This window comes from Podarcis filfolensis (assembly GCF_964270895.1).
Source record: "Podarcis filfolensis genome assembly, chromosome: 1".
NCBI lineage: Eukaryota > Metazoa > Chordata > Lepidosauria > Squamata > Lacertidae > Podarcis > Podarcis filfolensis.
Window position 1 is genome coordinate 55,355,755 of NC_139604.1, and position 18,288 is coordinate 55,374,042.

The 18,288-nt window shown below is 47.2% G+C and overlaps 1 protein-coding gene and 1 long non-coding RNA gene across 26 annotated transcripts in view; one reads left to right on the forward strand and one right to left on the reverse strand.

The window, feature by feature from the left end:
• Positions 1-16,774, forward strand: part of CTNND1 (catenin delta 1) — a 56,005-nt gene extending 39,231 nt beyond the window's left edge. For 6 of the 25 annotated variants that reach the window (XM_083586527.1, XM_083586521.1, XM_083586526.1 and 3 more), the window contains 15 exons: positions 3,219-3,682; positions 3,777-3,960; positions 4,763-4,880; positions 5,824-5,977; positions 6,339-6,356; positions 8,066-8,134; positions 9,068-9,195; positions 9,834-9,984; positions 10,834-11,026; positions 11,160-11,274; positions 12,222-12,309; positions 12,739-12,786; positions 13,774-13,865; positions 14,298-14,354; positions 14,628-14,772. In XM_083586527.1, coding sequence (XP_083442653.1) covers positions 3,219-3,682; positions 3,777-3,960; positions 4,763-4,880; positions 5,824-5,977; positions 6,339-6,356; positions 8,066-8,134; positions 9,068-9,195; positions 9,834-9,984; positions 10,834-11,026; positions 11,160-11,274; positions 12,222-12,309; positions 12,739-12,786; positions 13,774-13,865; positions 14,298-14,354; positions 14,628-14,639 — 1,891 coding nt within the window. In that variant the 3' untranslated portion in view covers positions 14,640-14,772. Of the gene's footprint in view, positions 1-3,218; positions 3,683-3,776; positions 3,961-4,762; positions 4,881-5,823; positions 5,978-6,338; positions 6,357-8,065; positions 8,135-9,067; positions 9,196-9,833; positions 9,985-10,833; positions 11,027-11,159; positions 11,275-12,221; positions 12,310-12,738; positions 12,787-13,773; positions 13,866-14,297; positions 14,355-14,627 lie in introns of all 25 variants that reach the window. The other 19 variants (XM_083586545.1, XM_083586535.1, XM_083586523.1 and 16 more) reach the window with 7 other exon arrangements.
• Positions 1-18,288, reverse strand: part of LOC310746160 — a 223,564-nt gene that overhangs the window by 74,368 nt on the left and 130,908 nt on the right. The gene's annotated exons all lie outside the window — the stretch shown is intronic.

Consider the following 18,288-nt stretch of genomic DNA (forward strand, 5'->3'; position numbering starts at 1 on the left):
TATTCGGTGGGAAAGTAGTTAGAAGCTGAATACTAGCAGTGGAGAGAATTCTGTCTCTCTCTCCCCCTCCCCCCCTCCCCCTCCCTATTGTCTCTTTTTCTCTCCACTTTTTTGGGTGGGAGGTGCTGCATGCGTTTTGCAGGTTTCCCACCTGCGTCTTAAAAACATGGAAATTTGATCATACAAGCAGTCCCACCCCCCCACCCCCCAGAATGTCTGCTTGAATATTTGAAGATGAAAATGAAGGCTATGCCTTCTGCCCTCCCCATGATTTAAGGTGGCATTCCTTGGGACCACACACTCCTCGGTTGCCTCTTTCACCCCATGGGACCACTTGCTTCCTCCATTCCAGCTTTGGGACCACTCTGTCAGGATCCCACTCTTGGCCAAGGCTTGGATATGGCAGTATGCTGAGGTTATGAAGAAGTGCCTTCCTCTGACTTGGGCTGGTTTCCCAGCTACTCTGGTGTTGTCCATCACCAGCTCTAATTGGTCTTGCACAAGCATCTCTCCCACTTCCTTTTCTTTTCTTAACCACAGGCGCCAGAGCCTGATCTCGAGAGACCGTATACGTGTAAAGCATGACAGCTCCACTATGCAGATATAATTCCTTGTCCCTTGGGAGGCTCCCCAGTCCTGGACCAGACCACTAGTGTGAAGTCTGCGCTTTGCTACTAAGCGGTGGCTCCCCCTAAGTTGATTCAGCAAGGAAGCTGCAAAGGAAGGAGCTCTTCCCATTAGGCCCCCTTTGGCCCAACATTCATGCGTGCAAAACCACTCCAGACAGTGGCTGGAGGAGGCCTTAGGTGTACGTCCTTGGCAGTGCATCTGTGTGGGCACAAATGACAGGTGTTGGAGATGCACTGTGTGTGTTTACACCCTGAAAGCAGGGTGGGCTGGGGGTTTCTGCTGGACCCCATTTCTGAAGGAGTCTGCGAAGATGCACATCTTGTTGTCTCCTTTTGGGTTGCAAAGCAGTGGGGTAGTTTGGCAAAAGCAAACCAGGTCTTGAGTTTGGTCTCAGATGAATAATAATAATATTCATCATCATCATCATCTTGGTGTGTAGGTGTCCAGGATAGATTTTTTTTTAGGGGTAAAGTTGGGTAATCTTGACATTGCTTTCTTTGTGCACGCTTGGTTTGGGTATCAACAGTGTGGGCTGACTTGCTTTTAGAACTATGCATTGCACATGGGTATAGATAAGGACCCAGGGACTTAGTGCTGAGGATGCTGGTCCAGGTTGCTGCATTTTAAATGGGGATTGGGGAAGCTTTGCATGCTTTACAGATTGGAGAGATGGAGCACAGCTTAACCAGCCACACACAACTCTGCTCCCAAAGTGGGAGATCAGTTCCTGGTTAGACTTCCTGGGTCCTCCTTGTGCAGTTCTGTTTCCAGCAGTAAGAATGTTTTAAAGGAATGTGGAGCCACTTGGAACATTAGACCTGTGAGGCTGATCTCAGGGTCGGGAGATCCTTGGCCATCTCCATCTTTACCTAAAAAACCTTCCTTGGACACTGTTTAAGCTTCTTCCATGGCTGTGAGGACCTGAAAGCTTTTTATATTACTATTGCAAAAGCTGAAGTGCTCTTGGTATCGAATCTTGTCCTGTCTCCTGTGCTTGTATACTGAGTTATATAGGCCCCAAATGCATCCATTAACAGGAAAACCAAGTGTTAGAGGGACTACATTTCTATGAGGAGGCAAGGGTTCTGTTCCTTTAAGGCAGTGGAAGCATCGGTTTTCCTGCATGTTGCAGACCTTGCATCCATTCATGCCATGTGAATAGTTTGTGAAAAAAGGTATACTGATGCTACAAATCCCTGTAACCATTTTGTCCTTGTAGCACCATGATGAAAGGGACTTCTGCTTTCCTTGAGGATGTTAAAAACAGTCCTGAGACCTTTTCTACCACTCTCTCATCCCTTCCCCACCTTTACCTAGCCACTTTTCTCTCTCTCTCTCTCTCTCTCTCTCTCTCTCTCTCTCTCTCTCTCTCTCCTCCCTCCCACCTTCTATTGCTTCAGTCACACTTTCCAGGGTACAGGGGGGTGACTGGGACAGGTTGGGAATCTCATGGCTGAGCCAAGTTTGCAGTGCAGGTCTTGCTTTTACATTTAGAAGGGATCTTGGGGAGTCAAGCCAGCACCCTGCATGAAATGTAAGACCTCCAGAGGCATTTGCAGTCATTTGCTCCTAAGCAGATCTTGGGTGTGTGGTAGCTCAGTTGTGCCATGTCAGAATTTGGTGTCCTTGAAATCTCACCATCTAATCTAACGGGAGTGTCTGCCTGGCTTAATTACTGCACAAAGCGGAAGGCCTGGCTGAATAAAGCACTGGAAGTCTTCTTCTGAATCTTGGGTGTGTTTGGGGCAGGAGCAGGTTGGATGACCTACAAAATGCAATGCCTGAGGTTTGACACAGATGGTGCCAAGTTGCCCTCTGGTGGCCAGGCTGCAGTAACATACGAGAAGTGTCTATATCTTAAAGGAGGCGAAAGTGCTGGAAAAATCCCCAGTGACAAAACTACCTGGGAACTTGCTCACCTCTCTTTAAGAACAACAACCATTTCTTCCTGGGCCCAGCTTAAGCCGCTAGTGTAAGCTGCTGTCATTGTTATTGTCTGCTTCTAATTTCAAGACAGTCCCAGCACTTGGGTGCTTGACCCCAAGAGCTTGTGGTTGCCTACGTATCTGAAAACTTGAGCAAGAAAGGAAAGTCAAGGTGATGCAGGGAAAGAGGGCCTTCTTACTTGGTGATACTAGGAAGTTCTGCCACCACCTGTTCCTGGCAGCAGTTCTCAACCTGTGGGTCCCCAGATGTTGTTGGACTACAACTCCCATCATCCCTGAGCTCTGGCCATGCTAGCTATGGGTGATGGGAGTTGTAGTTCAACAACATCTGGGGACCCACGGGTTGAAAAAGGCTGTGCTAGAGGATTGGCTGTTTGGGCACAGCTTTTTGGGCCACACTTTCAGCTTTTAGCATGGCAGCAGTGGGGATGCTATGCCACGACTGGGTCCCTGTGTTATCTTATCCAACCAAGAAATTTAAACAGGTGGTTGGTGTTGGTGGAACGCCTTTTTAATCCTTGTCCCGCAGACCTCTTCTGTAGATAGGCAGACCAGCCTGGTTCCTGTCTGTGGTAGTGCAGCTGCTTTGGATGACTTACGAATCCTGAAAGTAACTTGCTTCTCTTCCTCCTTCCTTTGCAGGAGTTACGAGGACATGTTGGTGGATGATTTGGCTAGAGACCAGTACTACTGGGCCCCCCTGGCCCAGCACGAGAGGGGCAGCCTAGCCAGCATGGATAGCCTGCAGAAAGGGGGCCCGCCCCCGCCCAACTGGCGCCAGCCCGAGCTCCCCGAGGTGATCGCCATGCTGGGCTTCCGCCTGGATGCGGTGAAGTCCAACGCCGCGGCCTACCTGCAGCACCTGTGCTACCGCAACGACAAGGTGAAGACGGAGGTGCGCAAGATGAAGGGCATTCCGGTGCTGGTGGAGCTGCTGGACCACCCCAAGAAGGAGGTGCACTACGGGGCATGCGGAGCCCTGAAGAACATCTCCTACGGCCGGGACCAGGACAACAAGATCGCCATCAAGAACTGCGACGGTGTCCCTGCTCTGGTGCGGCTGCTAAGGAAGGCGCGCGACATGGACCTCACCGAGGTCATCACAGGTAATTTCTGGGCCTTGGGAGGGAAGGTGGAGGTGGAGGCATCGGAGCTCTTCCAGGCACTCCTTGACCAGGCAAATGCTTTCTCTTGGCGCAGGAACACTCTGGAACCTGTCCTCTCACGACTCGATAAAAATGGCCATTGTGGACAATGCCTTACATGCCCTCACTGATGAGGTCATCATCCCACACTCTGGATGGGAGAGGGAGCCCAGCGAGGACTCGAAACCCCGCCACATAGAGTGGGAGTCGGTGCTCACCAACACCATTGGCTGCCTTAGGTAAGCTGGGGCTGCCCTGCACCTCCAGGCACACCTGCGTGCTCTGTGTGCTGGAGGCCATTGATCTGCATGTGAGCTTTAAGCAGACACCTGAGTGACCCTGCTGTAGATGCCTGGCTGATGTTCACGGCAAGCACATTCCAAAAGTTGGATGCCACCACACAAAAGGCCCTGTTCTTAGCAGACATAAGGCAAGCCTGATGTTTGCCACCTTATTGGGAGGAGGCTTTGGTAGAAGTGAGATGAACCATTTAGACTGGACTCTTGGGGCTGAGATTGGTGCCTTCTAATAAACTGGAGGTGCTATAACTTGAGAAGACCACAGAACTCCTGCTTTGCCTTAATGTTGAATTCCTGACTGCAGGTCATCGGAGCAATGTACTCTGGTGTCTGTCCCCTAATTCTGGCTGGGCTAAGAGATGGGCCACACAGAGAAGGAACAAGATGAAGTTGCTGGTCTTCTTGGCTGCCGTGTGTGTGTGTGTGTGTGTGTGTTTTGCAGCAGCAGAAATTGGGTGACAGTCAGAGAGGCAGTGTTGGAGCTGAAATAGATAGCCCATGAGGTTTACAATTAGCCTGACTAGGACTGTGTAGCAGGTTGTATGAGGAAAAGGCTTCTGCCATGATGTCTGAAGGTTCCCAGATTTCAAGCCAGGGGCTTGAAATCTCCACACACAAACCCAGCACAGACTTGAGAGTGAAAATGTGGCCTAAATTTAAGCACAGGAAAGCAGACAGGCTTTAACAGTCACTACCTGATAGTGTCTCCATCTTTCTAATGTTTCTTTTTCTCTTTTTGTAGAAATGTCAGCTCGGAGAGGAGTGAAGCCCGCCGAAAGTTGCGGGAGTGTGATGGGCTAGTGGATGCCCTCATCTACATTGTCCAAGCAGAGATTGGCCAGAAAGATTTAGACAGCAAGGTAAAGGGAGTGTGGGAGGAGGTAGCCCTATTCTAGTTGCCACTTGCCCTTCTGGGGGTAGGGAGAAATTATTCTGCACCAAATGCAATGTGCTGTGTTTGCCTGTCTTCTGATTTTCCCCTTTTCTGAGAGCGGCATTTAGGTGGTTATGAGAGGCTTTACAGGGCCTGAGTCGGAGAGTCTTTAATTTTCACCCATACCAGGAACATTTCTCCCATTTTATAAAGAGGAGATTCCCAATAAAGCACATAGATGTATCTGTTTTCTCTTCCCCACCCCAGATCCACCCTTGTAAAGTTGGGCATAATGTTTGCCCCGCCTGCCCTTTTGTAGGGAGCTGCCGCTTCACAAAGTGGTATTCCACTTGGGTCTCTGGGTTGTTTCACAGATGCACTAAGGCAGCTTGTCTCTCCCCCCCTCCCCCCCAGCTGATGCCTTTTACATCAGGATGGGGAGCTGGATCAGCTGGTGGGCCAGATCATTAATCCCCCACCAGCAAGCCGGCTTTGACAAAGCTCCACTGGACTGTTGTAAGCAGCTGACTGGTGATTACAGGAAGCCCCTTTGAAGTCTGTTTGCAGGCACAGCTTGGATTCAGGCAACACCTGCAAAAGGACAATGTGGGGCTCACGGATGGTGGCCCCCCTCAGTTGCACTAGGCAGCTCCCAACGGGCAACACCTTGGTGCATCTAATCTTGATAGGGCTTGCTGTTAGTGCCCATCAGTGAGGAGAGGGCATATTGGCTCCTGCTCACAGCCTGAATGTGTTGCTGCTGTCAGATCCCCCCCCCCCCCAATTCTTGTCCCAAGGTGCAGAACACTACCGGAGCTCCTGCTTTTCCACCTTTCTTGTACTTGCTTATTCTTGTGCACGCAACTCCCTACCTCTTGAATTTCTGTGACCTTGATGCCCATCTTGAGGAACTGTCTGTCTTTTGCCAGCTTGTGGAGAACTGTGTTTGCCTCCTGAGGAACCTGTCCTACCAGGTGCACCGTGAGATCCCCCACGCAGAGCGTTACCAGGAAGTGCCCCTCAATGCGGCCAACAACACCGGTCCCCATGCAGCCAGCTGCTTTGGTGCCAAAAAAGGCAAAGGTAGGATTGCCTTGTTCCCTGCCCAGTCTTGCATAGATGGGGTCAGGCTAGAGGACAGCAGGCAGAGATGTTTCTGAGTGCTGCTTAAGTTGTCCTTGGCCTCGTAAAGACAAGCTGCTGCTTTTCCACTGAAGCGTTCTATAGCTGCAGTAACTTTTCCTGGCTCTCCTGCTCTTTTGTCTCTCAAGGCCTGATGACTGGTCTTTTTGGTGTGTCAATCAAGGTGATGGATGGGGGTTTTCGACTAATTTGTGGCCTCTTTCCCCTTCTCTTTTGCTTTCCTTCCAAATGGCCTGTGAATCCTGCTGGCATCTCTACTCTCTTGCCTCCCTTCTCCCCTCTCCTCCTCCTCCGCCCAAAGACGAGTGGTTCTCGAGAGGTGAGTTGAGCTTTCTTCCTGGGGGGCGGGGGTGGGACTTGCTTGTTTCTATAAAACATGTGATTTTGCAAGCTCCTTCCAAAGCTTTCCTCTGCCCTCCTTGCGGCTGTGGCCAAACCTGACCAGTAGCACAAGCACACAGTACTGTTCTGTGCTTGAAGAATTCGTTGCCCTTGACAATGCTGAGTTCATAGTCTTGCATTCTGCTGGGGGCGCACCTAAGAACTCCCTTCAAGGCAAGGAGCACCGGGTGCAGAGAGGACTAGCATCAAATCTGCCTGTGATGGGGAATCTTGTAGGCATCCAGCTATTTCTGGTTTACCGGGTCCTGTCAGGCCCAACCGGCATAGCCCAGGAGTCAAGAATGGTGGGAACCAGGGGTCCAGCAACTTCTAGAGAGTCACAGGCTGGTCCCCCCTGCACCACACCTTTTCAGATGCAAGCGCAAAATGTGAATGTGACAAAGCATGTTTGGAGATGCATGTATTGTACATGGGTGCCTGTCAGAAAGCTGCCGCTTGGCTGTAATTCTCAGCTGAGTGTAATCTCTCTGTGTGAACTGACCTTTTCTCTTTGAGACATGAAATCATGAGATGTCAGAGGGTGGGGAGAGATAATAATGCCCATGGAAAAAGCAGCTAAGTAACCTCCTTGTCGTTGTGCCTGACATCTGCAGCAAGAGGAGCCCTTTCCTTAATTCTCTGTTTCCTGCTGTGCTTGTTTTCCTTTCCTGCTTACTTGTGCCACTCCTGGTCTTTGCGACATTCACTCCTCCCCCACCCTGCAATAGTTAACTTGAAAAAAACACGGCTCTTGAACAGAGTAGATGGTGCAGATTGGGAGAATGCCAGCTGTGCATTATTATGCTCAGCTTGTATCTCCTCCCAAGGAAACCTCCCTCTTGGACCCTAACCAAAGACATTGCATTGACTTGCACGCTGCATGTTTCCTGAGTGCGGGTGGTGAAAGTGCCAGAGCAGGGCGTGTGGTGCAACAGCTGCCTGAGGCAGGAGAGCACCGGCCCCAATCTCAATGCTGGTGTGGCGTGGTTAGTGCGGAACAGCAAGAAGTCAGGCCTGTTTTGCTTGACAGCTGTGCAGGGCTGCTAGTCTATGTGCTTCTCTAGCCTTGGCAGTTTTGAATTGAGTAGAGTGGGACCATAGTTCAGTGGTAGAAATCCTGATTTTTAAAAGTTCTTCTTTCAATTTCTAAAAACACATATAACAAACAATTCCCCTATACTCCCACCCCACAGGAAGCATTCCTCGCATATACAATGTACTTAGTTCAGTCAAATGTTAGTAAATTGTTTAGAATAGATTGCATCCGTTAATTCATTCCTGGAATCTCCAGTTAAAGCAAGGGTGGGATGGGGGTGGGAAGAGCAGAAGTAGAGCCTGCTGGATCAGGCCAATGACCCTCTGGTTGCTGCTGGACTCCAGCTCCCGTCAGTCCCATCATGCCCAGTGCTCAGGGATCATGAGAATTGGAGGCCAGCAACCTAGGGAGGACCGCAGGTTCCCCACCCTTCAGTAGAAGGATCTCTGGTGGTGGCAGTACTGCACAAAGACTCTGTGACTGGAGATCCACTGCCAGTTATTGCCAACACTACGGGGATCAGTGTGTTGGTGATGAAGAGCTTTTGGAAATTCTCCCTCTCTCCAGTTCCTTTTCCTAATATTGTTTGTTTGGGTTTCCCTCCCTACAAGGTAAAAAACCGGCAGAGGATCCTTCTACCGATATCGTAGACTTCCCCAAAAGACCAACCCCTGCAAAAGGTAATGTTTCTTACCCTTTTTCTGGGCAAGGGCAATGGCTTGTCTGATTTCCCATAGTAGGGAAGCCTCCCTGCTTGAGACACTGAGTAGCCACAGCTAGTCAGAATAGACAACACAGAGCTAGATGGACAAACGTCTGATCTGGTTTAAGGCAGCTTCTTAAAGGTACCCCTTTCTCACTTTTGGATGGGGGGTGGGCAGAGTAAATTTGTTTTAACTACTTCTCCTGTGTGGTATCTTGTTGTGTGAGCTCCCACATGATCAGCCTTTAATGCAGGCAAAGGACATGAGATGTGCACAGGGTTTGAGTGAAGGTGGGAGATTCTTGAACTTCTCAGCAAAGGTGTGGCACGCAGGTGTGCTGGGAAAATAGCCATTCTTGCTCTGTGGCTGCAGCTTCCTTACGTGAAAGGTAACTGAATAGCATTGATCCAGCAGTGTCTAGATCAGTTGGCAAAACCTATATATATATTTATTTTTATATTATTTATATTTATATTTATATAAAATATATAAATATTAAATTAAATATAAATTAAATATAAATATTAAAAATCTATAAATAAATAAAAAAATATAAAAATAAATAAAATACAGTATGATGCTAAGGGGAAAATAATACATATTTGCCATCATTTTAGTGCTAGGCAGTGTTGGCACCAGGCAGGTCTGCCATGGGGAGGGTTTTGGTTTTTTTTTAACCAAGGGGGCACTGCTATTCCCCCCCCCCCAGGCCACCCAGGAGCTCTTTGGGGAAGAGTTACAGCTCAGTGGTAACCATCTTCTTCTCGTGCAGAGTCATGATCAGTGTTCAGAGCACTGAACTAAATAAACCCAAGTGCATAAGGCAGCTTCCTTTGTTTCTGGTGGGGGGTACCTAAAAGGGAGCTTGGCAGGCTTGACATGAAACTTCCTTCTCTGCCGTTTTGCTAGGTTATGAGCTCCTCTTCCAGCCGGAGATTGTCCGCATATATATTTCCCTGTTGAAGGAGAGCAAAACTCAAGCTATCTTAGAAGCTTCAGCAGGAGCCATCCAGAATTTGTGTGCTGGGCGTTGGACGGTGAGTGGGCCACCCGAGAGAGGCAGGGACTGCAAACTGGGATCTGCCTTCTTTAATTAAAAAAGACCTATCTTGGGCAAAAGTTCGTAGTTAAGGCTGCGGGCAAAGCAGAGAGGCCTCATTGTGCATAAGTGAGTAGGAGTCCCATCTGGTCCCTCCTAGCATCCCAGCACATGTTGAACTGGACAAGCAGGTCCAGTTTAGAAGGCAGCAGCCATGGAAGTCCCTGGCCATGTTCTCTGTGCTCCTTTCATGGCTGCAAGGACCGTCCATTCACGGATCCCTTGGATAGCTTTTCATGTCTAGGCTGTAGTCTCGGCCTGATGGGGAATTTCCGGAGTGGAATAGTGAAGTCAACATTGTGGTTAAGAAGGCATTTGGCAAGCTGGGTGTTAACTATAAAAACAAACAGCTGGTCTCCGCATTGGATTGACTGTGGACTTTTGCTATGGGAATTCCTAAGAAAACTGAGCTCTCACTGTACTAATGTTGTGGGAACGCAGAGGTAAGGCCAGGGGCATTTTGTTCAGGGGAAAAAATTATTCCTGGGTATGGAGTGCACTTTTTGGGTAGATCTAATAGCTTCTCATGTAGCTCTTTCACTAAAGCCAAGTGTCTTGTGTTTTCTCTCCTTGCAGTACGGTCGGTACATCCGCTCTGCATTGCGCCAGGAGAAAGGCCTCTCTGCCATTGCGGACCTGCTGACTTATGACAGTGAGCGTGTGGTGAAAGCTGCGTCTGGAGCCCTGCGCAACCTGGCAGTGGATTCCCGTAACAAAGAGCTGATAGGTGAGAGCAGGAAGGGAAGGGACTTTGGTGGATTTCTTGTCCTGTCTCAGCAGTTGGGTGTGGGTAACACTTCGGGGGGGGGGGAATCCTTTCCAAAACACATGCTAGCTGAGTTATGCCAAGAATCGGCCAAGCCAAACACAACTCATGCTGCTTCTTGAAAGATGCTCAGTGCCAGGGAACGCACTGGTGGTCAGGGTCCCTGTGCCCATAGGCAGTAGGATAATTGTTTGTGGGTTTGTGATCATTATTGATCAAGAATCATAGTAGAATATTGGAAGGTGGAGGTTGGCGAGAAAAGCCTTTGCCAACCTGGTGCCCTCCATCAGCCCCAGTCAGCATGGCCCAAGTTTAGGGGTCCTGGGAGTTGGAGTCCAACCTACAGCCACTAGAAGGCACCAGATTTGGGGAAACTGGCATAAAGTGATGCAAGGTTCAAGTGTTTTGAGGGTTTCTAGGCTTCTCCAGTATATATCTATTTATATAAACTTCAATTTCCATCTACAACAAACAACATGGCTCCAAAGTAAGGGTTGATGGGAGTTGTAGTCCCAACAAGAGCACTAGCATTTTGTTATGGCTTCTCCTGTCACCTAGCTAAATGAGGCTTGGCTGGCAACTTGCTCTGCTGGGTGAATGAATGAAGTTCTGACAGTTGCATTCCCTTGATCAGCTGAGAACAGAATCCTCCCTCTCCGCTATATTCAGCCTGTGCCTTATGTCAGTTTCATGGTAGGAGAGCCTTCGAGGTCTAAAAGAGTGTTGGGCAATTCTGCTTCTGTCTTCTGATCACTTCTGTTTATATTGTTCTTTTCCCTCTAACCAACTCTGATCTTCTCCCTTTCCTAGGCAAGCATGCCATCCCCAGTTTAGTGAAGAATTTGCCAGGGGGACAGCAAACGCCGGCTAAGAACCTCTCTGAAGATACTGTGGTCTCTGTGTTAAATACCATAAATGAGGTCATTCTGGATAACTTGGAAGCAGCCAAGAAACTGCGGGAGACGCAAGGCATTGAGAAACTGGTGCTGATCAATAAATCTGGGTGGGTGCAGCTCCCAAGGGGGTTAAGTAGAGGGTGCCTGCACAGATTCCTACAACCCCCCATCCTTCTCTTGGGAAGCTTATGGGCTGGGCTGTTTGTTCTTTTGTAATAATCTTCTGTTCTCTCCTCCTAGGAACCGCTCAGAGAGAGAAATCAGAGCAGCTGCTCTTGTACTGCAGACAATCTGGGGGTATAAGGAATTGCGGAAGCCACTGGAGAAGGAAGGATGGAAGAAGTCTGACTTCCAGGTATCTGGGAGTTAAACCAGGGGTGGAATTTTCTGAAAACGCCAATGTTGAGCTTATCCACATGGATTTTTTTCTAATCCCCGCCTCACTCGCCAAGAAGAGAGTTCTCCCCACTTCAGTTCCACTAAAAACACAAACAATTCTCGCATGTTATGCAAAGTCTTAATATGTGTACAGACGTACACTCTAAGATTCCTAAAGTAAACAGCACATAAACAAAAAATACTGCACTGCATATAACTATACAAATACAGTTATATTAACATACAAAATTATGCCGCAGAAATATAGCACAACGTGTGTTTTGACTTTTATACGTGTGACGGTGGGTTTCAACAAATGAGCCCCCCATCAGCAGAAAGGCTTTTGCAATGGGGGGGTCCCCACACGCCCTCCTAATTGACACTGGAGAGGTCAGGGGAGCCCCCAGAACAGCATGTGGGGGAGGAGAGGGGGTGTCATTTTGACTGGCAAGCAGAAATCCTTCCCCCAATCAAACACTTGACATAGTGCAATGTTGTTTCTTTTGTATAATTTTGCATATAATTGGACTGGGTTCAGGCGCTTGATGCACAAGGGTGGTCCAGTGTAAGAGCAAAGCTTGATGAGGTCAGAACTGCCAAAATTATGTACAAATCGGTTCAAAATGGATTCCTCCCTCGTCCAGCGTTCTCACCTCTACGCCACACTGTGTCGAAAGAGCAAAGGGTGAATCCAGCCTTTCAGTTGAAGGCCTAGGTTCTCAGGGCAGGCTGCATTCAACATCTGCGAAAGCTTGTTTCTGCAGCCCTGTCCTCTTTAATGGGTGTGTTTGTGTTGTGTTGGGGTGCACCCAGAGCCCCCATGGATGGCAGCCTATGCTTTGAAGTGCTGAGGAAATACTTAGGTAGCTAGGAACATCAGCACTAATGGCAGCTTAAATATACCGGCTGGTTCCTTCTTTTCAGGTGAACCGGAGTAACAGTGCTCGAAGCCAGGGTGGCAACTCCTTTGATGACAGCACCTTGCCCCTCATTGATAAGAACCAAAAAGGAGGTAAGTGCAAGATTAGTTGTAACTTTTAACATGATATTTATTTTGTTTAAGACACTCTTCATTATCACTGAGCCGCAGCAAGAGCCCATTAGTCAAAGAGCAAGTTAAAAAAAAGAGTGAATGCATTTGTTTTTTGAAAGGGTGGCTTAGTGTAGCAGCAACACAAAACGTCATCGTTCAAAACTGTCGAAAGTTGCAATCTGTAGAAGGATTTTAAGAATATTAATATTTTCTCCTAATCGGTATTTCTTGCATAGTGAAAGGGAATGACCAAAATTGCTAGCAGGCTTTCTGCTGGTGGGAAACTTCTGTGACCTTAATTGAATGGCTTACACTTAATGCTGCTATAGATAAGACAAGTCCCACATTAGTCAAAACAAGGAGCAAGGACTTTGTTGCTAACTGCTCTGATTTTTATATTCTGTGCAGACAAGAAATCTTCTCGAGAGGAGATCCAAATGGGCAACATGGGACCAGGTATGGGAAATTCAGTGGTAAGAGAGAGGTAGAGATTGATTGATTGATTGATTGGTTGGTTGGTTGGTTGGTTGGTTGGTTGGTTTATTGATTGACTGATTCATTCATTCATTCATTCATTCATTCATTCATTGCTGCTGGATAAACTCCAGCACCCTTCTGTGTATAGCTGTGCAGTGTTCTAAACCTGTCTCCAAAACCTAGTGGGCCACAGGTGCTTTGTCATCTAACTCAGTCCTGTACATGTGAACACACCAATACATAGCCAGTCCAGCTATGCAGATGCTGTGCTAGGTTCTTGCCAGTGCTGTCCATCAACCCCACAGAGGTAGCTAATCCTCCTGCTACTTAGTAGCTGGAAGTCTAGCTTTGCTAAGAATAAAGCACAACCAGTGCTGTTACTGGTAAGTTTCTCTGTTGAGTATAGTTTCTCTGGCTTCAGTGTGCTTGTATCCTGCTAATAAAACGCAGTAGGTAGCTGCATTAGGGGGATAGCCTTGCTTTTATGTAGGCAATCAGCCAATGATAGATCCCTTCTAGGCTTTCCAAAATGAAACAGGATTCATCTTTCCCCTCTAGATGCTTACAGCTAATACATTCTCATTATCTTCAGGTTGACACAGCTTTTTCAGAAACTAAGGCTGGCGTATGTCTCTCTCCCTTAAATTAGCGGGCTTACTACACTCTAGGGTGTCCCAGAGCTAGGCAGCATTGTGGTGAGTCCTCTTTTCCCCCCAGTTCCATTGAGCTAGCTAGTAGGGAGAATACTGAGTGGAGAGAAGAATGCAGAGGAAATGATGGTCTGTGCTCTGTGCGCACACGTCTTCTCATCTGTAAATCAGCAAGGAAGGAGAAGATGATGCTTGTTCCCTGGCTGGCTGGGGAGATGTAAGTTGACTCTTGAAGCAGAGGAAGGGAAGAGTGTGTCCTTGCTTACCTTGGGCCCATGTGATGTTTCCTCATATCAAGCCTTCCTCTTCATTTCAGACAATTACTCTACACTGAACGAGCGGGACCATAATAGGACATTGGAACGATCTGGAGAAGAAATGGAATCTATGAAGGGAGCCCCACTGATGGTAAAGACTGGGATATGCCCATTGAGGGAGACCTCTGGGGCATAGGTGTTTCTGGGCATGGGTAGCAAAAAAGATGGGGAGAGAACAAGAGAAGCTTGCTGTCCAAGCTTATTTTGTAGTTTATATACCCCTTGACAGGTTTAAAGACAAACAAAACCCTCAAAGCTTAGAAGACCAAGGATTTCTAGAACTGAATAATGCATTGGGAATAGTGTTGCTACAAACCATCTCTCCCCGCCCCCACACCAGTGTGTTTTGGGGGGCTGCAGAGTTGTTAACTAAACACGTAACCCATGTCTTTGTTGACTATTCACACCTTCAACTCAGCCTCTCTTTCATTTTCCCCAGTGACTTCTCAGTTAGACTTCTTGCTCCCTTTTCTCCCCTTCCTACATAACAACCCGTCCTTACTAACAATGTGTGTGTCTACAGCAGGAGGAAGGGCAGGAATCCTATGCGGAGAGTGATGCGTTGCTTTATCCTCCTATGGTATGTCCCGTGGCTTTGGTACTCTTCTGCTTCTGTATCCAAAAGCAGGGGAAACGGAAATACGGCCTGTTCCTGAAATCAATAAATCAAGCATTTGCAGGGGCAAAATCTGGGACGTTGCTTAACAATCCACTTTTCAGAGACCCGCTTCACTGAGGACACTTGACGTTTGGATTGTTTGATTCCATGCCTGCTTGCTCTGTATAAATCTTCTCCTTGTTGCCATTGGACTTGTGGCTATGTTAACCTTGGCTTTCTTGTCTCTCTCCACAGCAGAAGATCTAGAGCTGCCACCATCTGCCTTCTCTGTTTTGGGTTTATAACATACTTTGTATAACACTTTGTGGTGAAATGGACTGACTCTCTCTCTTTTTTAAAAATCTCTTGGGCACACAAGTCCAGCCACCCAGCGCCAAATGACTGGCCCCGCCTGAGCCCACAGGGCCTCACACCTCCCTGTAGCCGGCTGCGCCCATCCAATTCCCTGGACGCTTCTTTTTGTCTGTATTTTTCAAAAGTGCAGCAATTCCTGAAGACCAAATACTCCGATGGATCTCACTCAAGCAACTAAGGCAGAACACTATGAAATTACAAGCTTCTCATCTGCAGCAGATGATGGAAGCCCCGTGGTGCAAATGGATCTCAGCTGAAAACCTACCATACTGGAACTAGGTTTTTTTGTTTTCTTAAATGCAGTGTCTTCTCTCTCCATGGAGGAGAACTCAGAGGACCAGTCTCCTCCTTCTCTTAGCCTATAGAATATATTTTTGTGTGTGATTCTTTTTTTTTTTTTCTTGCAACAAAGGATGCTGGAAGTACTGGAACATTCCTGGTGGTGGTAGTGGTGGTGGTTTGGGAGGGAGGGAAGGGGGAGGGGATGACAAAGGAGGGACAGCTTGTGGGTGACTGCCATCTGGGCCATCTGGATGCAAGATGGCCTTATAGAATATCTCTTTGAGATGGCAGCCCTCTGTATCCTCATAGGCTGAGGAAGAATGTGTGGGTTTGCATCTGTTTCCTCCCGTTTTCTTGCTTCTTGGTAGTTTTAATCTGAGAGGGATTAAATCAGCGCCTAGGAAGCTATTTATTTGTGGGAGAAGAGCAATTTGGGGTGCAGGGGGGTTGAGGGAAAGGTGGAATCGGACCAGAGTACGTTAAGTGAAAGTTGGTGAAAGGGACGGAAGTCTCCCTACCTAGAAGCAGTGATGTTGGCTGTCGAGAGCAGAGGAACCACATTGGCTGTCTCTGGTTTTGGGGTTGCCGGGGGGTAGTTTTGGCTTAAGCAGTGGGTGCCTGGGTTGGGCTGCAAAAAGTGCAGAAGGCTGTTGAAGTTGGGAAGCTGGGTGATGTGGAAAGTTTGTGAGGGAGGGAAGACTTGTCTGTAAATATTGCCCAAATCCTCCCATGCAGGCAGGGGAATGAAAACTCTTAAATCTGTCACTATGTACACGTGCCTTTCTTCGCCACTGTGAAAAAGCTTTGTGCCCTTGGTAGTTTTGTGTGAGAAAGGCAAAAGGGCTTGGGCTGGGGAGATGGATATTTTGGCACAGAGTTGCGCTCCTGCTTCCTCTCTCCCTCCCTTCCTCCCTCCCTCCTTGAAGTAGAACCAGAATCCTAATTGTAATTGCCGTGGTGCATCCTAGTTGAGTGAGAGAGATCAGGAATGAATCTGTCAACCACCTAAAGGGCTCATGGGTTGGGGAGAGGTGTGAAAGCATGGTTAGGCGAGGGTTATGCTGTGCACCTTAATAGCTCACCTGTTTGGGGGAGCAAGAGGAACTTAGAGGGTCTGCTTACAATCCTTGTCCTAATCTGCAAAGCAGCAGTAAAGGGGACAATAGTGACTAGCTCTGGGCACCATATTGGTGACTCCTGCCTTTCTTTTTTTCTACGGAAGATGACTGCAGTCTTTCCCTCCCTCCTCCCTCCCAGCCTCCCAAGCTCTGCCTCTGCCTAGTAACTGGAAGGAACTCTGTTGCCCTCAACTCCTGGGATTCTCTCCACACTAACAATCCACATTGCACAAGAGGGGGTGGGGGAAGGCCTAAAGTGGAAGATTTTTCGGTGCCTCTGATACGCTCCTATCCCAGTTTTTCTTTCCTTTTGGGGGGGAGTGGGAGGGATCAAACATGCAAATCAGCCTTCTGAGGGAGGAGTCACTTGACTTTTTCTAATGTAAAACACTATTTCCTTTTTTATTTCCAGATAAACCAAAAAAAGCCCCTTCCCCACTGACCAATTCAATGCTGTAAGAGGGACTAATAATTCACTGACTTCTTTTGTTTTGCTTTTCCTTTGCACCCCTGGGGGAGGGGAACATCCTGCTGTTCCTTGAGTCCTGTGCTCACTCTGTAATGCTTTTAAAGTGAAATGATTTTTATATAAATAAAGTTTTAAAGTGTGTATTTGTTAAAATGGAATTGCCTTCTCCAAATATTGTTGAGTCTGTCATTTGTTGTCTTCATATGTGCTGCAGATGAATATCCCTGAATATTCACCAAATCAGACTGGATTCACTTGGCAAGAGTCTGACAGGCTTCTTCAGGTGAATTGTAGCTATAAAGTTAACCAGAGACCCTGAAATGTCTTCCCAGTGAAGATTTTACACAGACCATCCACAGTATAGTGGCAATCGTCCACCTCCATCTACATTGCAATGAACTAAACTTTTAAACCTACCCAGTAAACTTGTCAGTAGGATGATTTCCTGTTTTGAGAGTGTCTTGTTCTTCTTCCCTCTGAGCCAAGAGTTAGGAGGTTAAATAAACTATTAATTTTTAAATAAAAGACAAAAGTACTGTAACATCAAACATACTGATTCAAAGGGTGGGGAAAAGAGAAATACTAGGATGGATTACAGGGAAGGGAAGAAAATGGAAAATAATATCTTAATTAATTCATGCATCTTTTATCATCACAAGCAACAACATCAAGAAATCACTTTCTCAGTATTCTAAAATATATCTTCTCCACAAACTTAATTGGACTATTAGTGGTCTATGTTCTGTCTCTAGTTGTATTCACGTATGTCAAAAATTTAGCTCAAATAGCATAAAAATGATCTGATTTAGATCCTCCCCTACTTAACTTTTTTAAATTTGTGAGATGCTCAGAGTTACCTCAGACTCTACCAAGCCAAACAACCTAGGGAGGTGAAAAAGATTTCCATTGACTGGCTATTGACATTCTTGCTGCCCCTAATAATAGAAAATGTAGGGACAGCAGTATTGCGGGATCACTAGAGAAAGCCCACTGACTGCCCACTTGCCATGAAATGCAATGGAAGGTCCAAGCTTCTGAAAACCAGCGTTTCCTCCCTTCCTTCCTTGCCACCATTTCCCCCCCAACAGATGCTGCAACTTTGATGGATAATATGAACATGAAAAACACAGAAAGAGAAGCCTCGTGCGAATGAAAACAATGAACTGGAGTTTTGTTTAGTTCTTCAAAAGATGAAAACAGGAGTTTTGCCAACATTTGCTGTCTCTTGCAACCGGGGGGGGGGGGGGGAGGCAGAGGTTTGAGATCAAAAGCAACAAACCTATGATGGCACGAAAAGGCAATTAAGAAACCAAGCTAGGAGAAGAGGGATCAGCAAAGAAATCTTGTTTCTTCCCGCTTGCCGTTTCTGTATTGGAGTTGAGAACTTTTAACATGAGAGGGCTGGTTTGTTTGCTTACTTCACAATATACCTCCTAAATAATTGGAAATAAAGCACATAAACATTTGCTAAATCTTTAGCTTGTCAGGGGGATTGTTTATGTTCTCTAAACTTCCGGATCCTTAACTGCTCAAATATCTGAATTCTAAAGGCTTGATATCCAATACAGTGGTACCTCGGGTTAAGAACTTAATTCGTTTTGGAGGTCTGTTTTTAACCTGAAACTGTTCTTAACCTGAGGTACCACTTTAGCTAATGGGGCCTCCCGCTGCC